Source organism: Lampris incognitus, chromosome 19 (genome assembly GCF_029633865.1).
Source record: "Lampris incognitus isolate fLamInc1 chromosome 19, fLamInc1.hap2, whole genome shotgun sequence".
Taxonomy (NCBI): Eukaryota; Metazoa; Chordata; class Actinopteri; order Lampriformes; family Lampridae; genus Lampris; species Lampris incognitus.
The window spans coordinates 16,273,343-16,300,129 of record NC_079229.1 but is presented as its reverse complement, the minus strand read 5'-3'; the positions used below and the strand labels follow the sequence as shown (position 1 = coordinate 16,300,129).

Below are 26,787 nucleotides of genomic sequence, written 5' to 3'. Positions count from 1 at the left end.
TGAGGGTGATTACACCTTTTGCTCTTTGTGTGGGCCATTATAAAAAAAGCCGTTGGTGTTTATTAAAAAAAATAAGAGGGTGGGATTGGGGGGGGGGTGCATGGTCCATAAAAGGAAAAGTAACATCTAATAGACTCTTTGACATCAATGATATGCCAGCTGTGGGAAGAGTGTTTTGGCAAGGGGGACAAAAATGAAAAAATGAAAAAAAAAGCAAAAGAAACCCCAAAAACAAAACACATGAAGAGTATGGTTAGAATATAATAGGACCGTAGTTCCACACTGAAATTAGGAGGATTAATGGGGAAAACTTGCACAATTTAACTCTCAAATTCTGCTTTTGTCTGGCCTTCTTCCCATCTCTCTCTCTCTCGCTCTTTCTCTCTATCTCTCTCTATCTTTCTCTTGCTCTCTCTCGCTCTCTCTCTCTATCTCTCTGTCTCTCTCTCACACACACACACATACACGTGCACACACACACACATACACGTGCACACACACACACACACACACACACACACACACACACACACACACACACACACACACACACACACACACACAAGGCAAGCAGAGCTGAAAGGCAGGACCGAGAGGGAAGAGCCATGGGTGATTTTTTTCCCCTTTTTTTTCCCTCTTACATAGTTTAACAGGGGAGGAGTCACTCAGTTCTCTCTGCTGCTCTGTCCATTTTTACATGTGGGTGCATGTGGCCGTTGCACAGTGCGTGGGTGAAAGCGGAGGACTGAGCAAGAGTCACACACCGGGAAGGAAGGAGCAAGAATGCCAGTCGGGCGGAGTGGAGGCTCCACTAGGTTCAATGACACACCCCAAACCCTTTATTTTAGACCGAAAATATAAGTAAGGAAACCGAGGGATCATCAGAAAACTGCAGTGCAACGTCTTATTTTTTTCCTTTCATAAAAGTGTTGTCCTTAAACAGCAGAGATGAGAGGCACCTTTTCTCTCGGTTGGATCTATCAAGGCTGGATAACCTATCTCCTCCTCACCCTCCTCCTACAGGTAAATGGATGCTTTTGTAATTCCATTTTGTCATATAGGTCCCAACTATAAATTAGCCTAAGACATGTTTTTTCTCTATGTGTTCTCGTTCTTGCTTCTGTCTTGAATATGGTGGAAGGATTGCAGGAAAGCAGTATTCATGTTGGTTGACTTAAGCAAAGAAGGTGGTGATGTGCAACAGCAAGTTACATAAATATATACACATACACATAAACATGTCATTTCCTAAGATGATATGAAAGATGAGGGGGCACAAAAAGTGTTTTATTCTATGTTAAAGATTTATAATAGTGGTTATGAATGAACACTACTGGAGACAGACATACTCCTTAACCAGTATCCACTCAACAGCTGATGTCCAGGTAGGGGCCAAAAGTCTCAGGGTTCCTTTAAGAACAGAACCGAACAGAATAGGATAGAATAGAATAGCATAGAGCAGAATAGAATAGCACAGGACAGAATAGAATAGAACAGAATAGAAAATAATAGAACGGGACAGAAAATAATAGAACAGAACAGCACAGGACAGAATAAAATATAACAGAACAGAACAAAAGAGAATAGAACTTCAGTATCAGTTCTTACCTCATTCTCGGGGAAGCAATTGGTTGAATGTATGGAAAAGTTCAACAGTAGAATGAAAAAGAAAATAAGGTAAAAAATGAAGTACATCCTTTATTAGTTACTTTGTTTAATTCCACTTTAAGCCACTGTGATCTGTGTGTTATTGTTATTGTATCAGATCTTGATTAATGCCTTGCCCATGGGTACAATAACAAGAGGCACTAAGCATCTTTTTTTCAATCAAGGCTTTCCTGGTGGGGTCTGTAATTGTGTCAATAACTTTGGGATTTGAGCCAACTGTGTTTAAAGAGTCCTTCAGCATTAATCTGCTCAAGCTAGTCATTGCTTAAACATCTTTTCGGGGAAAAAACAAGGTGAAGAGACAAATGTGAATGACCCATAACGTGTTTTTGCCCATGGTGGCGTTGTTTTAGTCTAAGGAGCTCAGTTTGCCCAGGTGGAATAGTTTATATGATGTGGTTGTAGTGGTGGGACTGCTGGGCACCCTTGATATATCACTGTGTTTGGTAACATTACCGTAAGCCAGCAGTGCAGGGGCTTTGACTGGAACAGATGATTTCTCTTCCCTGTTTTTTTTCTCTTCTTTCCCAAAATGTGTTGCAAGTGAGAGTGCTCAGTGCTTTGTCTATGCTGAGAGCCACACTGCAAACGGATCAACAACTGTTTTCCTGTCTGCTGCCAGCTCAAGTGTTTGAGAGTGTATTGGTTCAAACAGTACACAAATATCAATGACTCAATACAGGATAACCTGTAACACCAGTCAGTCGGTAGGAAGGAAGAGATCTTGACCATTTACTCTGTAAAACGACACTGTAATCCCATTTGGACTCACATTCTCCTCAAAGAATTCCCCCTCACTTGTTGGGTTTTCAAACCGTTCTGTGCAATTCCTTCCAAACACATTTCAAACTAGCTGTGTGATATTGGGCAATACAACATTACTTCAAGATGTTTGGGGATTGAAAAAAAAACATTATAAATGAGGGGATCTTTGCTGAAGACCGCCACCCACATGCCTCCTGAAACTCCCACTGGACAGCTATCAAGTCTTCTTCCTTCCAATCAACCCACCAGCAGAACAGATATCCACATATCCATCCAACCATAACATTAGCCATCCAGCTAAAGATCAAGTCATCCCACCAGCCAACCAGCTATATGGCTGGCAATACCACCAGCCATCCAGCTTCTCCTTTACAGTAGCCATCAATTTATCCAGACAGCCACCTAGCCATCTCACTAGCCATCTAGCCAACCATCTAGTCATTCACATTCAGCTATCCCACTCACTTTGCATTCCACTTGCAGGCAATCAAATGGTCTGATAACCGCCCCCGCCCCCCTTCTATAGATAATCCTTGTCCAAGTGTGTTCCCATTTCCCACTAAACGTTATGTGGTGTGTGGTAATACCTATCTATCTATCTATCTATCTATCTATCTATCTATCTATCTATCTATCTATCTATCTATCTATCTATCTATCTATCTATCTATCTATCTATCTATCTATCTATCTATCTATCTATCTATCTATCTATCTATCTATCTATCTATCTATCTATCTATCTATCTATCCTCCTGTCTGAGCTACCCATCTCTCTTTAGTTATTTGCTCCATGAGCCCTCTCTCCTTTCATCTGCTCTACCTCATTCCATCCATCCATCTATCAATCCATTCATAGAGCTGCCATCCTCAGCATTAATTGGTATCTGTTTTTTTACAAGCCTTGCCTAATGGGATATGTGTTGCTTAGGCCTGCTGTTCCTCACCTGGTATCGTCATACAAAGACATTGACGGGAATAACAGACAGACAGGCAGGAGGACAGACATGTGGCTACAACAACCTGGTGCACTGTGAAGACAGGAGGGGAAGACGAATAGTGAGCTGAAGAAAGTTCTCTGCTCGTCTGTCCGTAACATTCCTTGATATCGGTGTGTCTTGGATAAAAATAGCCGGCGCAACTAACCACCAGCACATAGTTTTGTTTGTCAAACGGTCAACAAAATCAATCATTTGTGCAAGAAGTGCTTCAAAGAGGGTTTTTTTTTTACGACATTGGCATCATTTTATGGATTATAAGAGCATTTATTGTGTAAAGGTGTGATGTTGTGCAATCAGATTTTTTTTTACAGTGCTTCATTGTTAGCCACTGTCTTACGTGCCCAGGGGACTTGAAGCACTGTTATGCGCCTGCTGGCTCGGTGCCCATAGCTGCTGTGGCAGTTATGCAAATTCTGTGGTAGTCTGGCAGTATGTGGAATGCCTTCTGCATCATGCTGCTGCTCTCGGACAGTAGATGTAGGATTTGTGCTAGTTTTTAAAAAAAGTCATAAAAATGTAGGGGGAGAAAAAAGGAAAACTGCAAGTGTCACTCAGACAAATGGGATATTATGTCTCTTTCCATAGATCCATACATCCATCCATCCATCCATCATCCAGCCATCATCCGTACAGATCTTCCCTTCTTCTCCCAACCACTCTGTCTCTTCCTGAAGCATCTGATCTCTCGCTCTCGCACACACACACACACTCACACACACACACACACACACGCACACACACACACACACTCTCTCTCTCTCTCTCTCTCTCTCACACACACACACACACACACTCACTCTGTCTCTCTCTCTCTCACACACACACACACACACACTCACTCTCTCTCTCTCTCTCTCTCTCTCTCTCTCTCACACACACACACACACACTCACTCTGTCTCTCTCTCTCTCACACACACACACACACTCTCTCTCTCTCGCTCTCTCACACACACACACACACACTCTCTCTCTCTCTCTCTCGCTCTCTCTCTCTCTCTCACACACACACACACACACACACACACAGACACACACTCTCTCTCTCTCTCTCTCGCTCTCTCTCTCTCTCACACACACACACACACACACCCACACTCTCTCTCTCTCTCTCTCGCTCTCTCTCTCTCTCACACACACACACACACACACACACACACACACACACACACACACACACACACACACACACACACACACACACACTCTCTCTCTCTCTGTCTCTTGCTCTCACACACACACACACACACATCTACATGCACATGCACAGACACGCTCAGCTTTACAGCGAAGTCCATTCATAAGGGAGATAAAATTAGCTTTGCGGTGAGGTCTTCCATACTGCACTTTGTCACAACCTGTAATCATTTAGGGTGTATCAACTCTTTTCCACCTAAATGTACGTATATATTTAGAGAGTGAAAACACGTTGCCTTGACATACTTAATTACGACCCAATGTTTAGATGTGGCGGCCACAAAAATACGATTCCCAGCATTCTTTTGGCTCCCTGTGCACCATGGTCTAGCTGTCTGGACTGACCATCCTCGTCATCCGATCATTTCAGCATTGCCTCACTCTCTTTCTATCTGTCTGTCTGTCTGTCTGTCTGTCTGTCTGTCTGTCTGTCTGTCTGTCTGTTTTCTATTTCTCTCTGTCTTCCATCCATACATTTAGCCAATATCTTTTTGTCAGTAGTCTTCACCAAAGTATTACGCCAACCATCCTAACGGGTTTTATTGAACTATATTCATTAAACACGGGGACAAAGAACATTGTTGTTGCATGGGAACCATCTCCGCTCGTTCCACCTCTGCCAGTGGGAACACATGGTGCTCATTAGCTCCGTGGTCGCAGCTATGAGAACTGTGTGCATGGTGAGAGCCCTGTGGTCGGGGCAAAAACAAAGACTGATGTGTGAGAAGCTCAATGGCGGTAATTAAACGCTCACCGGTGTTCATGTTGTGTTGCCGTCGCCCCCGGCCGTTCAGGCAGACGCTGAGACTAAACAGAGCGTGGACTTAGGGGTGTGAGAAAGAGAAGGGAAGAAACCAGGATAAATAGAGGAGAGGCGGGGTGACGCCGCACCGAGGAGCTGGAATGGATGTGTTGTGACTTCCAGACGGACGGCCGTGCTGCAGGGGAGGAAAGAGAGGGGAGAACCGGGGAAGAAGTGTGTCGTGATGACAGACGTGCAGAACAGAACAGAGCTGAGGTTCGAGGCCCTGGGGAAAGCTGGATGACTTAGATGGATTTCACCTTGTGTGTTTGTCTTGGCACTGGAGAGAAATATAGCTCTCCAAAACCAACCTTGCTTTGCTGTGAAAATCATTATGGAGACGAAAGGATAATTAGAGAAAGAAAAAAAGAGTGAATATATTGATGGATCGATGGTTGCATCAGCAAGGGAAGCAAGAAGCTTTGGGAGGACTGGATGTAAATCAGAATCAGAAACACTTTGTCTTTTCATTTCAGGCACTTGCGCGCAATGAAACGAAATATCATTTCCCCCAGCCCCCAGCGGTGCAACACAAAGACAAAAACACATATCCAAAAACGACAAGAATACAAAAATCCAAACTATCTCATATATCTAAAGAAAAATAATAATAAAAATCACTGTCCAGGAGAACGAACGCCAGCCAAAACGACTGCTGTCGGAACCGCCGGTCTGCAGTTAGCTTAGCCTGCCCCGCTTCCGCGTCCTCTCATACCGCCCTCGGTGTTTGCTCATCAGGCACTGCTCCGGTCGGTCGTGGTCCTTGGGCCCATAGGATGCAGCAGACGAAGCTCCCTCAGCCGACCCAATGCTATCTCTGCCAGCCAGACACCTTCAACACAGCTCCCCACACTCCGCACGACGACACTAAAAACACGGTCAAGGTTAGGCCAGGCCGCCGCCAGGCCACCGTCGGTGTTATCGGAACTGCCCTCCCTCCGTAGGTGGAGGTAGCAAGCAGTGCTCATATATGCTGTGGTTTCTACACATAAATAGCCAAGGAAAGGGGAACAATCCTGTATGTGGCCCCCACAATGAAACTGTGGCTTTGCATATTTTCTCTTAAAACAAGCTTGTTCTTAAATTCAGCAGTTTGACTAGGGGTTCATGAGCCCTTGCGCGCGCGTGCGTGTGTTTAATCATACACACGTGGGTACTAAAGGTGTGCTCTGATTGGTAGCCTGGAGTTTAATCATAACAATCCATCTTTAGCTGAATTAGTCCAGTGCCAGTTGTTTTTTTTTCTTATTATTTCACTGGGAAATACTATGGGAGTGAGATTTTGCTGGATTTATTGGTTTGCTGTGGTCATGAGCTACTGGGAGCATAGGAAAATATTACCGGGCATTTGTTTGGGTACATATTAACCATGCTCTTCCTCACAGCTATCCAAGAATATAATTTTTAAGAGGGCAATGTTTGAAAGACTAAGGTGGCTCAAACTGAGGAAAATAGAATAGTTAAAGGACAATTTTGATTTCTGCTCTTTTGGAAAACATGCTGTACAAGGAGCATACATGCAATTTTGTGCTTCAGCTGGTGTTTCCCCTGCATGACATAGGTTAAACAAACAAACAAACAAACAAACAAACAAACAAACAAACAACTGGAAAGCCCGAAGGCTGTGGTATCCCTGTGCAAACAATAATTCTGTCTTAACCTTTTTTCAGACAGCCGTCACCAAATCCCTCCATTGTGGTGAAACCCAATACCTGAAAGGCTCAAAGTGTTGCAACAAGTGTGGACCAGGTAAACACACATACACATGCACACACACACACACACACACACACACACACACACACACACAGACACACAGGTAAATCCGCGCAGATATTCCTAGTGATATCACAGAGGAACATTGTGGGACCGCAGTGTGTATCAGGGCTTATTTTCCACAACGGAAGTGTCAACAAATATTAACACATTTCTATATTCACACTTCCTGTAATAAGAGGAAGAATGGAAAAAAGATGTACAGCTCACACAAACACAAGCACACACAGCAGATCATCCACGCACCCACAACCAAGCATCCATACACGTTTGCAGTTTGTCAGAGGGAAAGGGCTCTCGTTTCAGCAATTTCCTTCCTCTTTTCTCTCTTCCGCTGGGTTTGCTGAAGTCATCAGTTCACGGTGATTAGGACACAGCACGGCATTTTGAACATTTATCTTGCTCTCTCACGCTCTCTATCTCTTTCTCTCACATTCAGGCTACCGTCTGTTTGCCGAATGCTCCGATTCAGAGGAGACAAAGTGCCGTAAATGTGACCGTGGTGAATACCAGCCTGGCTGGACCAAGGAGACCCACTGTCTGCAACAGAAGTTCTGTGACCAGGGTCAGTGCTGCTGGTTTGACAACAAGTGTGAAACTATAACAACAGTGCATCACGTCCTGTAATTTTTTTCAGTGTAATGTCATCTAGACTAACAACACAGCAAAAAGTCAAAATGAACCCTCCTATGATTGCTTCATTGGCTGCAGTTCATGTATTTTTATTTCTAACATTAATGGGACATAGTGGTGTTTTGGCATTTTCTATTAAACAATTACTCTCTATAACTGCAAACGCTACATACTTTACATTACTCCCAACCATTTTGAAAAGCAGAACATGGTGTTTTAGATTTTTAATGCATTTTTCCCATTAGTTTCCATTCATTACATTACAGTATAAAAATCAACTTGCAGAGACTTGAAACTTGCTTGAGATAGCACTGGCATTGGTACTCTATTATAGTGAAAATTCTGTCTATGTTATTTTATTTTGTTAAAGTTACACTATTGTAGGGAGCATCCGAGTGATGTAGTGGTTTATTCCGTTGCCTACCAACACGGGGATTGCCGGTTAGAATCCCTGTGTTACCTCCAGCTTGGTTGGGCATCCCTACAGACACAATTGGCCGTGTCTGCGGGTGGGAAGCCGGATGTGGGTATGTGTTCTGGTTGCTGCATCTGGTTGGTCGGTGCGCCTGTTCAGGGGGGGACTGGGGGGAATAGCGTGACATAGCGCTACATCCCCCTGGTGAAACTCTTCACTGTCAGGTGAAAAGAAGAGGCTGGTGACTCCACATGAATCGGAGGAGGCATGTGGTAGTCTGCAGCCCTCCCCGGATCAGCAGAGTGGGTGGACAGCTCGGAAGAGTCGGGTAATTGGCGGGATATAATTGGGGAGAAAAACGGGGGGGGGGGGAGAGATTACACTATTGTTGTGGGACAATGCAGCTGGAAGCACCGATTACTTTTAATAGCCTTCTTGGTGGTGCATTCCAGTGCACTCAGACGTCCAAGTTTCAAGAGTCGACTGCTGAACAGCACTGTGTTCACCAGCTCTGTTGTTGTAAAATCAAATTTGGAAGTTAACCAATGATCAAACATAGACGTTGTGAAACATGAATTTGGCAGCTTCTTGCATTAAAAAGGTTGCTGTTTGGCAGCTGACTCTTAAATCTCAGATGTCTGACTACACTGGGACGCAGCGCCAGGATGACTTTTCACTGCAATCAAAGCTTTCAACTGCATCATCCTGCAATGACAGTGAAGTGCAACTTTAAAAAGAAAAATACATTGACAGAACGTTCACTATGATGGATTACTTAACTCGTGCAAGTCACTGAAAGTTGACTTTCATAACATACGGAAATGAATGGAAACCATTGGCTCCCAGGAAGGTAGGAAAAATGCACCATACACTATGGTATGCTTTGCAAAATGGCCAGGAGTAATGTGGAGTACATACCATCTGCAGTAAATAGGCTGAAACATGCAAAAACATCTGCAAGTCCCTTTAATGGTGAATTTGGCCTGACCCGTGCTCTAACCTTCCTCTCGCTGTCACTTAACCTTTGACCTCCAGGTAAGGGTTTCATGGAGAGACCTGAAAACCCCACAGCGGAGGAGCCATGTCGCTGTCTGCCTGACTTCCAGTGCTCTCCCATCAACTGCGAGTACTGTGTGAGGATACCAAGCTGCAAGGCTGGATATGGACTCGAGACAGACCCCGGTGAGAAACACCGATGCCGACGTGCCAGTTAATAATCATAAACTTAATTCATAGAGTACTTTTCATGCATGAAATGCCGTAAAGTGCTTTACACCAGAAAGAAGCAACTTAAAACAATCACAAGCAGAAGTAAAAACAGTTTAAAGTCAGTTTAGTGTTCTTTAGACTTATTCATTCATTCATTCATTCATTCATCTTCAGCCGCTTCTCCGGGGTCGGGTCATGGTGGCAGCAAGCTAAGTAGGACCCTCCAGACATCCCTCTCCCCAGCAACGCCCTCCAGCTCCTCCTGGGGGATCCCAAGGTGTTCCCAGGCCAGATAGGACATGTAGTCCCTCCAGTGAGTTCTGGGTCTACCCCGGGGTCTCCTCCCAGTTGGCCATGCTCAGTAAACCTCCAAAGGAAGGCGCCCAGGAGGCATCCTAATCAGATGCCTGAACCACCTCAGCTGGCTCCTTTCGACGTGAAGGAGCAGCGGCTCTACTCCGAGCTCCCTCCGGATGTCCGAGCTCTTCACCCTATCTCTAAGGCTGAACCCAGACACCGTATGGAGGAAACTCATTTCAGCCACTTGTATCCACGATCTCACCCTTTCGGTCACTACCCAAAGCTCAGGACCATAGGTGAGGGTTGGAATGAAGACTGACTGGTAAATTGAGAGCTTTGCCTTCTGGCTCAGCTCCTTCTTCACCGCAACGGTCCAGTACAACGTCCGCAGTACTGCTGATGCTGCACCAATTCACCTGTCAATCTCCCGCTCCATCCTACCCTCACTCATGAACAAGACCCCGAGATTCTTGAACTCCTTCACTTGAGGCAACAACTCATCCCCAACCCGGAGGGAGCAATCCACCATTTTCCGGTAGAAAACCCTGGCCTCAGACTTGGAGGTGCTGACTCTCATCCCAGCCATTTCACACTCAGCTGCAAACCACCCCAGTGCATGCTGGAGGTCACGTTCTGATGAAGCCAACAAAACCACATCATCTGCAAAGAGCAGAGATGCAGTTCCGGGGTTCCCAAAACGGACACAATCCTCACCTTGGCTGTGCCTTGAAATCCTGTCCATGAATATCACAAACAGAATCGGAGACAAGGGACAACCTTGGCGGAGTCCGACACCCACCGAAAACGTGTTTGACTTTGTGCCGAGAATGCGGACACAGCTCTCACTTTGGTTATACAAGGACCGGATGGCTTGTAGCAACTGCCCCGGTACCCCCATATTCCCGCAGTACCCCCCACAGAGTGCCCCAGGCTTTAGATTCAACAAAGAGAATGAAAATAAAAAACAATTTTAAGAGCGTATAAGATCAAAGCAAAATATTGCAATAAAGAGATGAATGTGAAAAATAATAAAATGTGTAAAATTATGATCAAGTAAAATGTAGTGCAAATGAGAAGATAAAAGGCGGTTTTAAAGTTGTTATCCACTTTCTTTAATATTTCATTTTCAAACAGGGAAATCCCAGTGTTGCTGTAGGCATTCACACGCAGGTAACGTTGCCAATGATCACAGATTTTGGGCAAAACCTGCAGGTCCAGCAGTACCGTGCATATTCTGGAGAAAGAAGACTGGTGAATAACATCATCTGACACAGTAATATTGAGTAATATTGAGAAACACATCAATCCACATCAAACTTTTAATTAAACCGCTCTCTATTTTAGCACCTATTGCTCCTACATCATCTTCTCTCCCTGGTGGCAGACTTGATGCATTTCCTGTGCAGGCGCAGGCACCAATGAAAAATAGCATGTAGAGGAGCAATTACACAACGCTAATGAATGGCTGCTGCTCCAAAAATGCCAGTGGGAAGTGGAATGAATTATGGCACTTTTTAACATGGAAAAGTTATGAATGATCACTTTAATTAAAAGCTGAATTAAATAAGATAAGAAGTTCATTTCCTACAGCCATCTAGGGAAAGTCTAAGAGGGCAAAATGAGTACACTCCACCCTGCTTCAACCAACAACCTTCGAGGTCCCCTTGACCGAGATGCCCTGCACCAACTGGTTCTACTGGGCACCAGTACAACTACACCATTTCTTTTACCGTTTTGGGTTTTTTTTCTTTCCCCTTTTCTCCCTAATTGTATCCAGCCAATTACCCCACTCTTCCGAGCTGTCCCGATCTCTGCTCCACCCCCCTCTGCCGATCCGGGGAGGGCTGCACACTACCACGTCTTCTCCGATACATGTGGAGTTGCCAGCCGCTTCTTTTCACCTGACAGTGAGGAGTTTCACCAGGGGGACGTAGCACGTGGGAGGATCCCGCTATTATTCCCAGTTCCCTCGCCCTCCTGAACAGGTGGCCCAACCGACCAGAGGAGGCGCTAGTGCAGCGATCAGGACACATACTCACATCCTGCTTCCCACCCGCAGACACGGCCTGTGTCTGTAGGGATGCCTGACCAAGCTGGAGGTAACACAGGGATTCAAACTGGCAATTCCCGTGTTGGTAGGCAATGGACTAGACCACCACGTCCACCTGGATGCCCCAAATCTGTGTTGCTCTTTGAGTGTGAAGTATGATACTGTGTGTGGAATCCTATCAACTGTGCTTGGTTAGGGTGTTACTCATTTCTCCGGCGAAAATTTTTCCTCATTCAGTTTTCGGGGAAATTTTAACTAGTGATGTAACCTTCATAAATCAGCATCTCGGTGACTCAAGTCTACCGCTGTAGCTAAATGACACATTCCAGCCAGTAAATCAGAATGTGTACACGTCTGCAACTCATACATAGGTGCATATATGCTAAATTATCTTGCCCCGTTTTGTGTCTGTGAATTTTAGAGTCCGGTAACAGCAGACGGAGCTGTATGCCATGTAATAAAGGCTTTTTCTCATCCGACACCACAACAGAACCCTGCAAACCATGGACCAAGTAAGAAAACACATGCATGCACGCGCACGCACACACACGCGCACACACGCGCGCGCGCGCACACACACACACACACACACACACACACACACACACCCCACTTCCCATGGAATCCTGGACCAGACACAAGTCCCTACAGCTGGCTGGATCCATGGTTGTAGAAGAGAGGGACAGAAAATTCACTGGAAAACTGGCAAGGAAAGGGGGAAAACCTATAAGAAAGAAAGAAAGACCCTGTTTAGAAAAATAATACAGTTATACATTATGGTGAAAACCATCTGCTTCCTACACAACAACCTAATACATTGCCAGGTTTTGTCCATAATTTATAATTACATAAGAATTCACCATCTACCATGTGTATGCTAAACTAGAATTACACGTACATGAAAACTGGCATGGTGCTCATGTAGTTTTGACCATTCAACTAACTGCAAGATAGTGATCAGTGATACAAATCAGTGTGAGATGCTTTGCCACATATGTATGGCCATAGGAGTGGACATAACCACAACGACAGGTGTTGTGCCATATGTCATGCTCATTGACTTTGTGATACCAGCCAAGGTAATATAAGACTACATTCTGACTTCTGACAGCTTAAAATGCTCTCAGATGCCATTGACGGGGGCAGCATGGCTGCCTAGTGGTTGGCACTGTTACCTCACAGCAAGAAGGTCCTGGGTTTGAACCCCAGGCTGTCCCAGGTCCTTTCTGTGTGGAGTTTGCATGTTCTCCCCGTGTCTGCATGGGTTTCCTCCGGGTGCTCCGCTTTCCTCCCACCATCAAAAAGACATGCATGTTAGGGTTAACCCTCCTACCTGTGCCCCTGAGCAAGGCAATGGAAAGAAGAACTGGAGTTGGTCCCCGGGCGCTGCAGCTGCCCTCTGCTCCTATACAATAGGATGGGTTACATGCAGAGAACAGATTTTGTTGTAAGAATACAATGACAAAATAAAGTGGCTTTCTTCTTCAATTTTACACTGTGGGACTACATCATCAATAAACACATAATACACCACAATACATTTACCAGACCCTCTGAAGAAAGAAGAAAATGTTGTTTGAGTCAGCAGGTGTGCAATCAAGCAAGGAAGAAAGCAAGGGAGAAAGCAAGGGAGGAAGAAAGAAGAGAGGGCAGACAGGACTAAAAACAAACGGATCATATGAACATCTGTTGAAGTAATCGTTCTGACTCCGTCTTCATGTTATTTCCTCTCCCTCCACCAGCTGTAAGGCTCTGGGAAGGAGCGAGAGAGAACCAGGCAGCCCTCAGACTGATGCTGTGTGTGGACCCCTCGTCCCCGGTACGACTCCTGAACACAAGTCACAATGAAACACAAAACACTCAAGCCGGACTTGTTACTTTGCCATTCATTGGAAACGTTTTTTACAGTCTTACAGGGGGTAAGATGGTAAAATAAAACCAGAACTGATAAAAAGACATGTGAGTTGCATAAAGATAAATTTCAGTCATAAAGAGACTGTGAGAATTGAGAGTGAGAATTGTCTGGCGCACAACGTTGCTGCTATCTTATATTTGCACTGTCTTGTTGTACCTTTTTAGTGACTGCATGCAAAATGAAGAACAGTTTTGTTTTTCTCGTTTTATTGTCTACTATATACCTACAGAGATGGTTTTTGTATGCTACTTGGAGAACGTCCTCATGAATGTAGAAACCACAATGAGATCAATATATATTCCCCGTATTTGCTTGGATAACCTAAAAGGAAAAAAAAAATCTAAGTGTACATTTTTTAAAATATTTTTGGCAGGTGTGCCGATCTCCTGGGTCATAGTGTCCGTCCTGTCAGTCATCACTGTTCTCTCTCTCCTTATCCTGCTCCTCTTCTGTTATAAGGACAAACTTAAACTACTCTCAGGTGGGTTTCTTTAGTCTTTAGTCACACATGCTTTAGTCACACATGGCTTTCCGTAATCCATGATCCTAGAGTCTTGCTTTTTTAGATTCTGTTCAAACAGTTTCTGAATTTCATGTTACACGTTAATATGTGGGGCGGCATGGTGGCTCGGTGGGTAGCGCAGTCATCTCACGGCAAGAAGGTCCTGGGTTTGGACCCCGGGGTAGTCCAACCTTGGGGGTTGTCCTGGGTTGTCCTCTGTGTGGAGTTTGCATGTTCTCCTCGTGTCTGCGTGGGTTGCCTCCGGGTGCTCCGGTTTCCTCCCACAGTCCAAAGACATGTAGGTCAGGTGAATCAGCCGTACTAAATTGTCCCTAAGTGTGAATGTGTGTGTGGGTGTGTATGTGGGCCCTGTGTGATGGCCTGGCGGCCTGTCCAGTGTGTCTCCCCGCCTGCCGCCCAATGACTGCTGGGATAGGCTCCAGCATCCCTAAGACCCTGAGAGCAGGATAAGCGGTTCAGATAATGGATGGGTGTTAATATGTGTTATGCTTATATGTCATTCATGTTACTATATTTTACATTATATGATACATCACTAGTTATGTTAATGTCATGTCATTGTTCATTCTAAGGTGTCATACATTATACTGGAGCATGCCCACAAGTGGCTAGAAGACACTATTTGAAATGCATCTGTTGGGCATGCAGATAAAGTATTTACAAAAAAAAATCTTGCATTGTTTACTTGAATATAGGGAAATCATAAATATGATGACAACCTAGAAATTCATTTTGTGATCCAAAATCATCTATTTTTTTCACCTACCTTATGAAGAAAAACAGTGTGCCCCTACGTTGTTTTTTTTATCACCAGTGTCTCTTCAGGAGAATTTAGGATTTCTGCTTCTACATTTCAGGATATAAAATGTGCAATTTGTTTTTATCTGTGTAGTAAACCTGCGGTCATGTGTCCAGAATCTGAAGAGGACCAGGATTCAGCAGGTAAGGTTGGCTGTAAGTTACAAAACAACAGTAGTACAAATGTCAGATTTAAAGGAAAATGTTTCTCCCCTAACAATTGAATGAATACAATTAAAGATTGAGTCCATGGGGCGTCTGGGCAGCATAGTGGTCTATTCCGTTGCCTACCAACACAGGAATCGCTGGTTCGAATCCCCATGTGACCTCCGGCTTGGTCAGGTGTCCCTACAGACACAATTGGCCGTGTCTGAGGGTAGGAAGCCGGATGTGGTTATGTGTCCTGGTCGCTGCATTAGCTCCTCCCCTGATCAGTTGGGGGGGGGGGATAGCGTGATCCTCCCATGCGCTATGTCCCCATGGTGAAACTCCTCACTGTAAGGTGAAAAGAAGCGGCTGGCGACTCCACGTGTATCAGAGGAGACATGTGGTAGTCTGCAGCCCTCCCCAGATCGGCAGAGGGGGTGGAGCAGTGACCGGGACGGCTCGGAAGAGTGGGGTAACTGGCCAAGCACAATAGGGGCGATAAAAGGGAAGGGGGGAACAAGGAAAAAAAAAAGATTAATTCCATAAGTTTTATTTGGAAATATTGATGTCAGGGGTGTTATTTTTCAGTTTCAGGAAGATCACTGAATTTGTTATAATTGTTCTAGTGCATCATTGCTGAGCACAGCCAGACCTCATGAGGTTAATGAGGATTAAACCTGAGTTCACAAGGATCATCCAAAAAACAAAAAAAAAGTTCACAAGGCTGTTTACTGATAGCTAGCTAACGCGCTAACTTATGAGGTTGCTAGGCAACTATTTGAAAACAGACCAGCTAACACTGGTGATAATTCATTCATTGACCAATCAAATCGGGGTGTTACATGATATAATTCATTACCAGAAACAGACTGGTTTTCTGAAATGGTTTACAACTAGGAATAGTATCTCAAGGGGCTTTAGTCATATTTTCACAACAACAGCAGTTGTAATATTTTGGGTGACTTTATATCAACAAATCATCTGTCAAAATATACAAGATTGGAAAACATGATTTTCATTAGACTAGAGTTTTAATCATCTAATAGGGTGGCACGTTGGCACAGTGGTTAGGTCCACCATGCCCCCTTACAGCAAGAAGGTGCTGGGTTTGAGCATCCAGGTAGTCCAACCTTGGTGGGTCATCCCGGGTCGTCCTCTGTGTGGAGTTTGCATGTTCTCCTCGTGTCTGCGTGGGTTTCCTCCAGGGGCTCCGGTTTCCTCCCACAGTCCAAATACATGTAAATCAGGCGAATTGGCTGTGATGAATTTTCCCTAGGAATGAATGGGTGTGTGTGTGTGTGTGTGTGTGGGCCCTGTGATGGCCTGGCAGCCTGTCCAGGGTGTCTCCCCGCCTGCCACCCAATGACTGCTGTAATAGGCTCCAGCATCCCCGTGACCCTTAGAGCGGTTAAGATAATGGATGGATGGATTTTTAATCATTCAATTTAAGAAATCCAGAGCTCGGGTGTCCCAATTGCCTTGTGTCCCATTCATTTTTTTTATTTAGAGCCATGCTTTCTTCGTGTCTGTGTCATTCTGTAGGAAACCTTGGCTCCTCTGTATCACAGTGGAGGAGGATTAGGAGAAAGAGGAGGGCTCGGGGCTATTGACTGTAGAGTCTGTGAGACCACCAAACTCATCTGCCAGATCCCTCACACCCCCACCACCGAGCCCGCGTGTACTTACCCCATCTCCGTCCCCCTGCCAGATGGACCTCACCTCACCCCAGGAACAAGAGAGGAGGAAGCAATGAAGGTGACAGCTGGAAAGGAGGAGGAGGAGGGTAGCGGTGAGCCGGAGGAGGTGTGTGAAGGGGAGGATATCATGAGTGTGTCGCCACTCCGCGTTGGCTCGTGCGTGTGCATCACCGTGGTGCGTGAGCCACTCGAGGTGGGGGAGAATGAAGACTGCAGCCAGGCTGTCAGCTCGGGGACTCTGGGAGCCTGCCTCTGCAGAGGGGTGGATGGAGAGAGGAGCAGAGATGAGAGAGGACAAGAGGAAAAGGGCCAATGTGGAAGGAGGGACAATGGGGAGGAAAACATGGACATGGAGCAAGAAAAGACAAATTCATCCAAGAGCGAGGCAGCTGCTGGATCTCTCTGGTCTCTCTCTGCTCTTCACACCCACACCTCTGCTGTTGTCTCCCAGTCTGGCCCACTTCATGAACTCTGCCTGCCCTTGTCCCAGGCTCAGACAAGGCCAGAGGAGAAACTTCACCTTGCCAACCGGGCGCAGGTAAAGGGAGAGGAGTTATACAGACTGACGAGTATAGACTCCAGCTCGACGGAGGAGACCTCACCGACGATGGCCTCCACAGTGACCTCATTCAACCCCTCGCTGAGCTCCTCCTTGTCTGTTGGAAATCTCTACCTAGAGAAGTCCGCCGAGGCTTCCGGGGAGGAGCAGGGCCGGCGACTCTCCTGGATGGATGCCGAGGGAAACAAGCTCCCCTCTGAGGACACGGTGCTGGAGTGTCACCCCGAGAGCCTCCACAGTCAGATGGCTGAACCAGCACTTACCTCAGGTGCGTCACAACTCAAAGAATTCAAGTCATTATTTTCAACAAGGGAGTATCTATCTGCTTTGGAAATCCAGACAGTCTATGTAATATACATCTGTTGATTTCTGCAGCACAGGGTTTTGGAAGGTAATTTGTGAACTACATCTGCACTACATTATTTATCATTGTATTTAAGACCATCGCCCCAAAAGAGTTTTTAGAAAAATTCCTTGAAATTTGAATCCGATGCATCAACAATGGCAATGGTATTGAATTTACATTGGTTTTAATGGAAAGTTTTTTCTTGTCAAGTGGTTCAAGAGCTGTCTCAGATGCCTTTCCATGAATCTTTAAAAGAAGGGAAAAAAATGCATGTAAAATGTGTTCATGTGATACCCATTCTCCCTCACACATCCCACAGGCGCGGTCATGGTTAGTTATTTCAGGAAGATTATCAAGAATGGCCTGATCAGAACAGTTGTTCGCTCGGACTGGGATATTATGACATGAACATTTGAACAAGATTCACAACAGAGGTCGGGTTTCATCGCGAGAATAGCTCATCTGATGCTTTCCCAGAAACATGTTTTCTTCAAAGCCAGGTCAATTGGACCTTGACCCTTCTGGGACAGACCACACACGGAGCAGGAATCAAACATGTGTGTGTCTGTAAAATGACTAATGTGCCAACAATCAGAACCGCAGTGTGAATTGTGCCATTCACCGTGCTCCCGTTCACCCAGGCTAACATTGGGTTGCACAAGGTGACCACAGCTCTCATTAAAGCAAGCTGTGCACGGCCTGAGTAATACTTTTATGATCTTCCCACTAACATAAACACATATCTGGACGTATTCATACCGGCACAGTCCCAGACACATACGCACACAAGAAAACACACAAAATGTAAAGAATTCTTCAACTATCACTGATGACTGGGTTCTTTAATTACATCTTTGCTCCCCTTTAAATAAACACCACTTCCCATCATATAGTCATAGCAGGTCATTAAATGGACTTCCCGCTCATGCTGTATAGAGGTCAAGCTGGGGCCAAAGTTTTCACCTGGCCTTTGACTAATAAAATTGGTTTATTATGCTAGTAATACCATGTGGTGTTAGGGAACATTTAATAAGTGGGAGTCAGTAGTGAACCAGGACTCTTAAACCGTAGCCCTCTGACTCCCCGTCTTTCGTCGGGAAAAAAAGTAAACTTCCAGCCTAGCTTATTGTGTCCTCTCCTATACTACTACTACTACTACTACTACTACTACTACTACTACTGCTACTACTATTACCACTACTGCTACTACTACTACTTTCGGCTGCTCCCGTTAGGGGTCGCCACAGCGGATCACCCATTTCCATCTCTTCCTGTCCTCTGCATCTTCCTCTGTCACACCAGCCACCTGCATGTCCTCCCTTACCACATCCATAAACCTCCTCTTTGGCCTTCCTCTCTTTCTCGTCCCTGGCAGCTATATATTACTGCAAAATTTACTTTTGTTCCAGCTCTGAAACAAACATTAAGATGCTAGTCGAACCAAGGCAATGCAACGAGCAAACAGCACGGAGAGAGTGAGAGTTATCACCAAAAAAAGAAAAGAAAAAAGTTAATTTAAAAATTTTATAAAATCTAATCATAAAAAAGCAAAATGTAAATCCTCCTGACAAATAGTTGCATCATCACACAAGCTGTGTATGCACTTCAGCGGAACATGGTGACAACGGGACCAAATAAACCTTATGTATATATGTATATGCAACAGTGGCAGGGCCGCCCCTCCCTCAAAATCCCCACCTGAACATCCACCCACCCTCCAAGTCACACTGCCTTTTCTACTCCACGTCCTTTTTGGGACAAGACTGTACCGGACGGGTGGGCCGAGTAGATTTTAAATAATTTACCAAATTAAGCTCTGGTGTAGGTCTTTCTTTGCTAATTAACTCCAACTTTTCACTTAAAGTTAATCTTGAAAACAGCATGGATAATAAATTCACAAAGATTTTCCTCCTCACTAGCGACATTACTCGCGGCTTCCATCGTGAACCAACAGGCTCACTAGCTAGCATTTTCTTCCTAGCAACCGCAGAGGCAGCAAAATTCTGATAGGAAGACAAAAGAGCTTCTTTCATTTAACCCTTCACATCCCAACACAAACTGAATAGGCCAGTTTGAAGGGTTTATTTCCTCAGAAACATTTTGTTTAGATGTTGATTGTCAAATTATAAATTCATAAAATAGAATTAAAACTGATGAAATTTTAAATATTATTCTTTAGAATATGTTAGGCCCTCTCTGGGGGCCAAGAGGGCCCTGATGGTTCCCCTCTGGAGGGAAGGCTTTCCTTTCCCTATAGGAGTTTATGTTGAAAGCATGAGTGGTGCAGAAAGAATTGAACTCGCGCATCCACAAAACGCTGTAGCCTCTTGCACCCCAACCAAGGTGAATTTGATCTCTTTAATAGGTCAGTGGGTTTTTTTTTTAAACTACGGGTTTGGACTGTTGCCTTGATATTGTGCTTGTTCCTGTCTGGTCAGCTGCCGGCTCTCTGGTGAGCCCAGTTTATTCAAATGTTGGCTCCATATTGGAGGATTTCAAAAAACATTACTCTGGATATGAACATTTTCATTTGTAAACAGTAGCTTTAAAACAGATTTGGAGTATCTGTACAGCTCTCACTGATTGTAAATTGATATTAAAAAGTGAATGAAACAAACAATGTAAGAGTCACAGTGAGGATAAAACACTCATCATCTAGGGCAAATCAAAGTGGACTGGATACCCAAGCCCTAAATATGTCATCACCCTTTCTCTTACCTATCCATCAAATGAGAAGATTCTACTGAGCATAAAAACGAGTTGGTACAGTCTATTTTCTGGTACAACAAAAGAGATCAACTTGGTGTTAAGAGTAGAATAAACAGAAGAATCCAAACAGATTCCATTGAGCTTTGTTTTTGACGTTGTGGTTGAAGGAAATATTTCCATGGCAGAAATCTCAGCCTGGTATTCCGGGAAAGGCTCCCACTTTGTGTGTGTGCGTGTGTGCGTGTGTGCGTGTGTGTGCATGCGTGCGCGTGCGTGCGTGTGTGTGCGTTCGTGCGTGTGTGTGTGTTGTAAGACTTATTTTGACTTTTGTTGTTTCTCTATGTGCAACTGTCTCTGTACTTTGGAAGTTTGAACAACCGTGTGTGTGGTGTGGAGTGTGTGTATGTGTGTGTGTGTGCGTGTGTGTGTATGTGTGTGTGTGTGCGTGTGTGTGTCTGTGTGTGTGTGTATGTGTGTGTGTGTGCGTGTGTGTGTCTGTGTGTGTGTGTGTGTGTGTGTGTGTGTGTGCGTGTGTGCGTGCGCGTGCGTGCGTGTGTGTGTTGTATGGTGTGTCTGTGTTTCCTTGAGTGCTATATTTTATTTTGTGTGTGTTTCAGTCTAGTTTTATGGCTGTGTATGTGCTTTCCTAGGTGCATAATTAGAAAAAGTGCAATAGCTTCTCTACTTTTTTTTTTTACATTTTATATAATTTTACTTTTATACATTTACCGTAGTTATTGTTTGCAATTGTTTGTGTTCGGGTTCATGCGTATGCATACTGGTATAGATTATATGTGTGCATGTGTGTGTGTGTGTGTGTGTCTGTGAGACTAAATGAGGCATGAGCTGTGAGTCATGGAGGGTCTGCTTATTCTGTATGCTGGGAAGTCAGACAGCAGGCAGGATAAAATAGGAAACAAAGGTTGGTCCAAGTGTCGAAAGACAGCCCAGAGACGGAAAAGCAATGTAGGCTTCCTAATTCTTCTTGTTGAACCATCTGTCGATAAATATCCTTCAGTGATATAAGTAGTAACTCATATATTCATTTATATATATATATCCATCCATTATCTTAACCGCTTATCCTGCTCTCAGGGATGCTGGAGCCTATCCCAGCAGTCACTGGGCGGCAGGCGGGGAGACACCCTGGACAGGCCGCCAGGCCATCCCATAAACATACATACATACATACATACATACACACACATATATATATATATATATCAACACAGATACAAGAAAAAAGTTTTAATGCATTGTAGTACAGGCCTGTTTCATGCGCTGTGCACTCATCAGCTGCTATATATATATATATATATATATATATATATATATATATATATATATATATATATTTATATATACACATGCACATAATAGCTCATATAGCAGATGCAAGTGATTTAGATGTAATTGCCATGGTTAAGGGTTATCAATAAAGTTTGGATGAGCCACTGTGGGGTGGATTATTTATTGGAAGAAAAAAAAAAACAAACCTCTGGACCAAGTTTTAGGTAATACATTTACTAGTAGTCTCCAGAAGTTCTATGTGAGATAATATGCCAAATAGCATGTGTCCACATAAATGAAATGAGAGAGAATTATTAGAATACATAACTCTTTTGGCCATTTCTGTGTGAGACTGTAAAAGTAATAGGAGAATGATGAGATTTATCCAGATGTCCCTCGATCCATTAGTGGGTCATCACTGTCACACTCACATGTTAGGGGGGTGTAGGAAGAGGGGGATGTTCTTAACAAGGCTATTGCTTTTTGGCATGTCTAGGGCTAATAACGGAGCTAAAAAAGCTGAAATGTGGTCGTCCGGGTAGCGTAGCAGTCTATTCCGTTGCCTACTAACACTGGGGTCGCTGGTTTGAATCCCCGTGTTACCTCCGGCTTGATCGGGCGTTCTTACAGACACAATTGGCCGTGTCTGTGGGTGGGAAGCCGGATATGGGTGGGTATGTGTCCTGGTCGCTGCACTAGTGCCTCCTCTGTTTGGTCAGGGCGCCTGTTCAGGGGGGAGGGGGCAACTGGGGGAGATGGCTTGATTCTCCTACGCGCTACGTCCCCCTGCTGAAGCTCCTCACTGTCAGGTGAAAAGAAGCAGCTGGCGACACCACATGTATCAGAGGAGGGATGTGGTAGTCTGCAGCCCTCCCCGGATCGGCAGAGGGGGTGGAGCAGCGACCGGGATGGCTCAGAAGAGTGGGGTAATTGGCCGGATATAATTGGGGAAATAAAGGGGGGTAAAAAACAAAAGCTGAAACACTTCAGTTATTGTATGAACTCATACGTGACCTGGTGTCTTCGCCCAGCCATGTGATTCCTACAGTGACCAAAGTGCTTCCTGTGGTGCATTAAATACTGTGGCTTCTGTTTCGGTTCAGCACACAGTGGTAAAATTATGTGGCATGCATGTTACACGCCTTGCTTAAGTAGTGGCTCTTCTATTCAAGTCATTAAGTCAATCCCTATCAAAACAGACAATTATAAAACCACAGAATTAAATACTTTTTAAATTACTTATACAATTACTTTTGCATTTGCTGTTGTTTTTTATTTGTCACATTACTATAGTGATGCTATATAAAAAAAGTGCTCCTCTGTCCTTTACAGTAGCACTTTAGATTAAGTGATCACCATTGTTTGTGAAACCCATGACAAATGACGACATTTCGGAGAACGGAGATTTCTCGTGCTAAAAAGTGCTGGTCACTTTGAAACAAATGAGGCTAAAGGCTCCAGCGGTCTGCAGCTCTGCCCAACAGTAGAGACAGCACCACTGAGGCCTCCTGTGGTCAGGCTGCATGGTCACTACACCCACTGACCATTTATCATCCGAGGTCAGCCAAGATAGCTGTCCCTCTTCACCCACGTCATCAATAGGAGAAGCTGTGTGTGTGTGTGTGTGTGTGTGTGTGTGTGTGTGTGTGTGTGTGTGTGTGTGTGTGTGTGTGTGTGTGTGTGTGTGTGTGTGTGTGTGTGTGTGTGTGTGTGTGTCAGTGGTGATGTGATGGTGGGAGGGAGGCAAACACAATTTCTAGTTTTTGTGCACATTTCACAATAAGGTGTAAGTTGATATCGGTAGCAGTTACTATGGTAAATGTTACTATGGTAACGGTTGATTTACCATACTTTTTATTTCCAGTAACTCCAGTAGAAGTAACTGTAGCTATTATAGCAAGCAAAGCTGTGCCTCACTCTGACAACCAGGACTTGAGTCACACCAGTTTATTTTACTTGCTGTCTTCTTGAATGATAAATAGTCTTACAGGTGCAAAAATCTGTTTTCTACTCCTCTCCATTTGTCTCTCTACATCTCCAGCTCTCTCTGTCTGTTTCTAACTCTTCCTCCCCATCTCGTCTCGCTTTGCTCAGGTCAGGTGACAGGGAACCACAACACCACCTTCATCTCCAGCGGGCAGGTGATGAACTTCAGCGGCGATGTCATCGTCGTCTACGTCAGTCAGACGTCGCTCGGCAACGAGGGGGCGGGTCTTGAAGATGCCTTTGGGAGCCCCGTCCAGGAGCAGGCCAATGAGACGGCTCCGTTGTTCCAGAGCAGTCTGGCAACACAGGGGGAATACATTACCCACAACCCCTCACAAGATGGCACCTTACCTGTTCAGGAGGCGATGAACGAGTGGCCAAGGGAGAAGTGACACGTTGCATGTGGCTTTGCTGAGTGTTAGAAAATGGGAAATTGTTCCTCAACGCAATGATAAGCTCCCTTATGCTAGTTAAGGAAACTGCAAAACCAAGCCCACTCCGGTTAGTGTCTGCGGTTTGCTTCAGCCTTTACCTGTGTGGTTTCCTATATGAACTGGACTTATAAGGTGACTGGGAGGAGAACAATTAAGGTAAAGGAAACAATTGCTCTAAACCCTCATTCACCCATTCTTGGTCTCCAAACCCAGCTCTACAAAGTCCCCAGTATTTTGTCTGATTTCCCCCCAAAACCGAATCACCGAACTTTGGCTCAGACACCCCTAATTGCCTGTTTTCATTTTCCAGTGGAAAGATGAAGGGCTGTTGCTGAACGGAAACTCCCTTTTGTCCAGACACTGACGGGAAATTTGCTGAAATTGTACATGGAAATAGAGTTGAGACTGACAAACGGGAATGTTTTCTTCATCATGTAGAAAATTCTGGCTGGTTCCAATAGTAAAAAGATAGTAGATTTTCTTACTCCCTTTTTCTTTCGAGTGATCAGTAAATGGGACTAAGGAAACCTGCAGACCTGCTGTATGAAGATGGCGACTTCCCTTTTTTTCCCACTTTTGAGTGGGTGTTGACTTTCAGATGGTTTTAAGAACGTCATCAGGAATACCCGATACCTACACCACTCTGACCAAATGATTACTGACATGAAAGTAAACAATGGGCAACAAAGTTTGTTGCAATGTTGCCTTTTATCTTCACACAGTTATCACAGATGTGGTAACTTAATCATGCAGATGTTTCAAAAATAAGATGATTATTTTCAGGCTCAGAACAGGTGTATGCATGCACGCCGGAAATGTTTTAAGTAGGGGGGCTGCCAACTAAAACGAAAAGTATTGCGGAAGAATGAGTCGAGAGGCAGAGATCTCTTTTTAACCGCAACTCCCGTGGCCCCCATACACTGCATGACCCCAGGAGGGCTCTTTTAGTCACACCAGACAGAACAGACCAGAATTGACTATAACGTAGCGACCCCCCCCCCCCATGTCCCAAATGGGGACATCAGTCCCAGTCACGGTCCTACAGCCAGTTACGCAGTAAACGGTCTCCTACTTAGTCTGAGTCGAAACCCCAAAACAACAACACAAGAATAACCACAACATGAACACCGCATCATTAAAACACGTTTTTTTAATCTAACATTAACAGTCCCATCAGCCACTGCGCTCCCCCAGCGCAGAACCGCCGACAGTCAGAGTGACCGCCTTCCCTGGTCGCTACAGTATGACGTCATTGTTTTGTTTGTAAGGTGCGTGTGTAGCAGATTTGTAATGGAGTGTTTACAAATTTTATTATTAAAAATGTACACTCCACGCAGCCCTAGCCCACCGCTTAAAATAAAGGTAGTGTGACGTGCATGGATAAGGAGACAAGTTAGCCCATGGCTACCGGGTCGGAGCCTTTAGTCGAGCGATTAGCGATGTCTCCCGCAGTGCGGGAGATACTGGTCCGCGTGCCGGCTGCGGCGGTTCGTGCCCCCCCGAACTCGCTACAGTATGTTTTATTTGATTTTATTGCATTTGTACGTTAGGAAAAGTTAAGCATACTGTTGGGCAAAGGTGGACACCCCGGCTTTAGAAAGTAAAAGTCCTACCATGTGTTCGTTCTAGCCATTCACTAAACAAGGTGATTTCACTCTAGACCTGGATGAAGAGTCGTGCTAACTAAATTCAGCGGGTGTAGTTTATGGGTGGAACAAATATGTGGCAGGACTTTCACTTTCTGAAGCCGGGTTATCCACCTCTGCTGTTGGGTCTAAGATGTTACACAGCCACCTGCCACCACTGGGGGGTGCACCCTCCACTAGCTCCCTCCCTTCCTGCGCTAATAAAACTCATTATTTCCAGCCCAGGACAGGTAGCTAGCTCATCATCAACAGGAAGCCGTCATCTTCACACAGGAGTTCCTTTTATTTATCACATTATCTTTCTTTCTTGGTTTGTGGGAACTTTTACGGGAAGCTACTCCAAGCTAGTTTACAGGAACGAGACACATCCAGTTTTGGTACGATAATTACTTTTTCTGTTTCTGGAGTTGTTGTTCTTATTGCACCACGAGTGCAGTTTGTTTCTTAGAGAAAAAAAATGCTATGCATTTGTTAAGTTATATCATTGCCAATTTGTGTTTTTTTTCAATACGTTTTTAATATGCAAGTCTTAATGAAGAAAATGCAAAATGTCTGCTCATTTGTCCTATTGAGTTTGAATAACTTTGAAAAGCTGATTGTAGATTATGTTTTATGCACATGTGATCTTTTTTTCTTTTCTTACGTTTCAAAGCCAAGTGTGATGTATTAATGAAACCAAAGAGATTAATTCCCTAATGTTAGCTCTTTGATTTGAAATGGAGTTTCATGAAAGTGGCGCCATTAATTAATGGCAGACAAAATGCACACATGACAGGAGCTGAAAGGGAATGTTTTATAAAAACAGCCTCACCATTATGTAGCTTTATATTAATTATGTACATATCCAATTAAATCAAATACGTTGAATGACTGAAAGACTATTTTGATTGAAATTAAATATGTTTTGCATCAAATCCCTTTA

At 44.5% G+C, this 26,787-nt stretch overlaps 1 protein-coding gene across 1 annotated transcript; it reads left to right on the top strand.

Annotated features, from left to right (window-relative positions):
• The first annotated feature begins 745 nt into the window (after positions 1-745).
• On the top strand, positions 746-26,787 carry tnfrsf11a (tumor necrosis factor receptor superfamily, member 11a, NFKB activator). Its single transcript, XM_056299527.1, has 10 exons — positions 746-1,023; positions 7,103-7,181; positions 7,648-7,773; positions 9,292-9,438; positions 12,237-12,327; positions 13,558-13,634; positions 14,104-14,211; positions 15,146-15,195; positions 16,741-17,722; positions 23,894-26,787. The coding sequence occupies exons 1-10, from the start codon at positions 949-951 to the stop codon at positions 24,175-24,177; spliced, it is 2,019 nt and encodes a 672-aa protein (XP_056155502.1). The 5' UTR covers positions 746-948; the 3' UTR covers positions 24,178-26,787.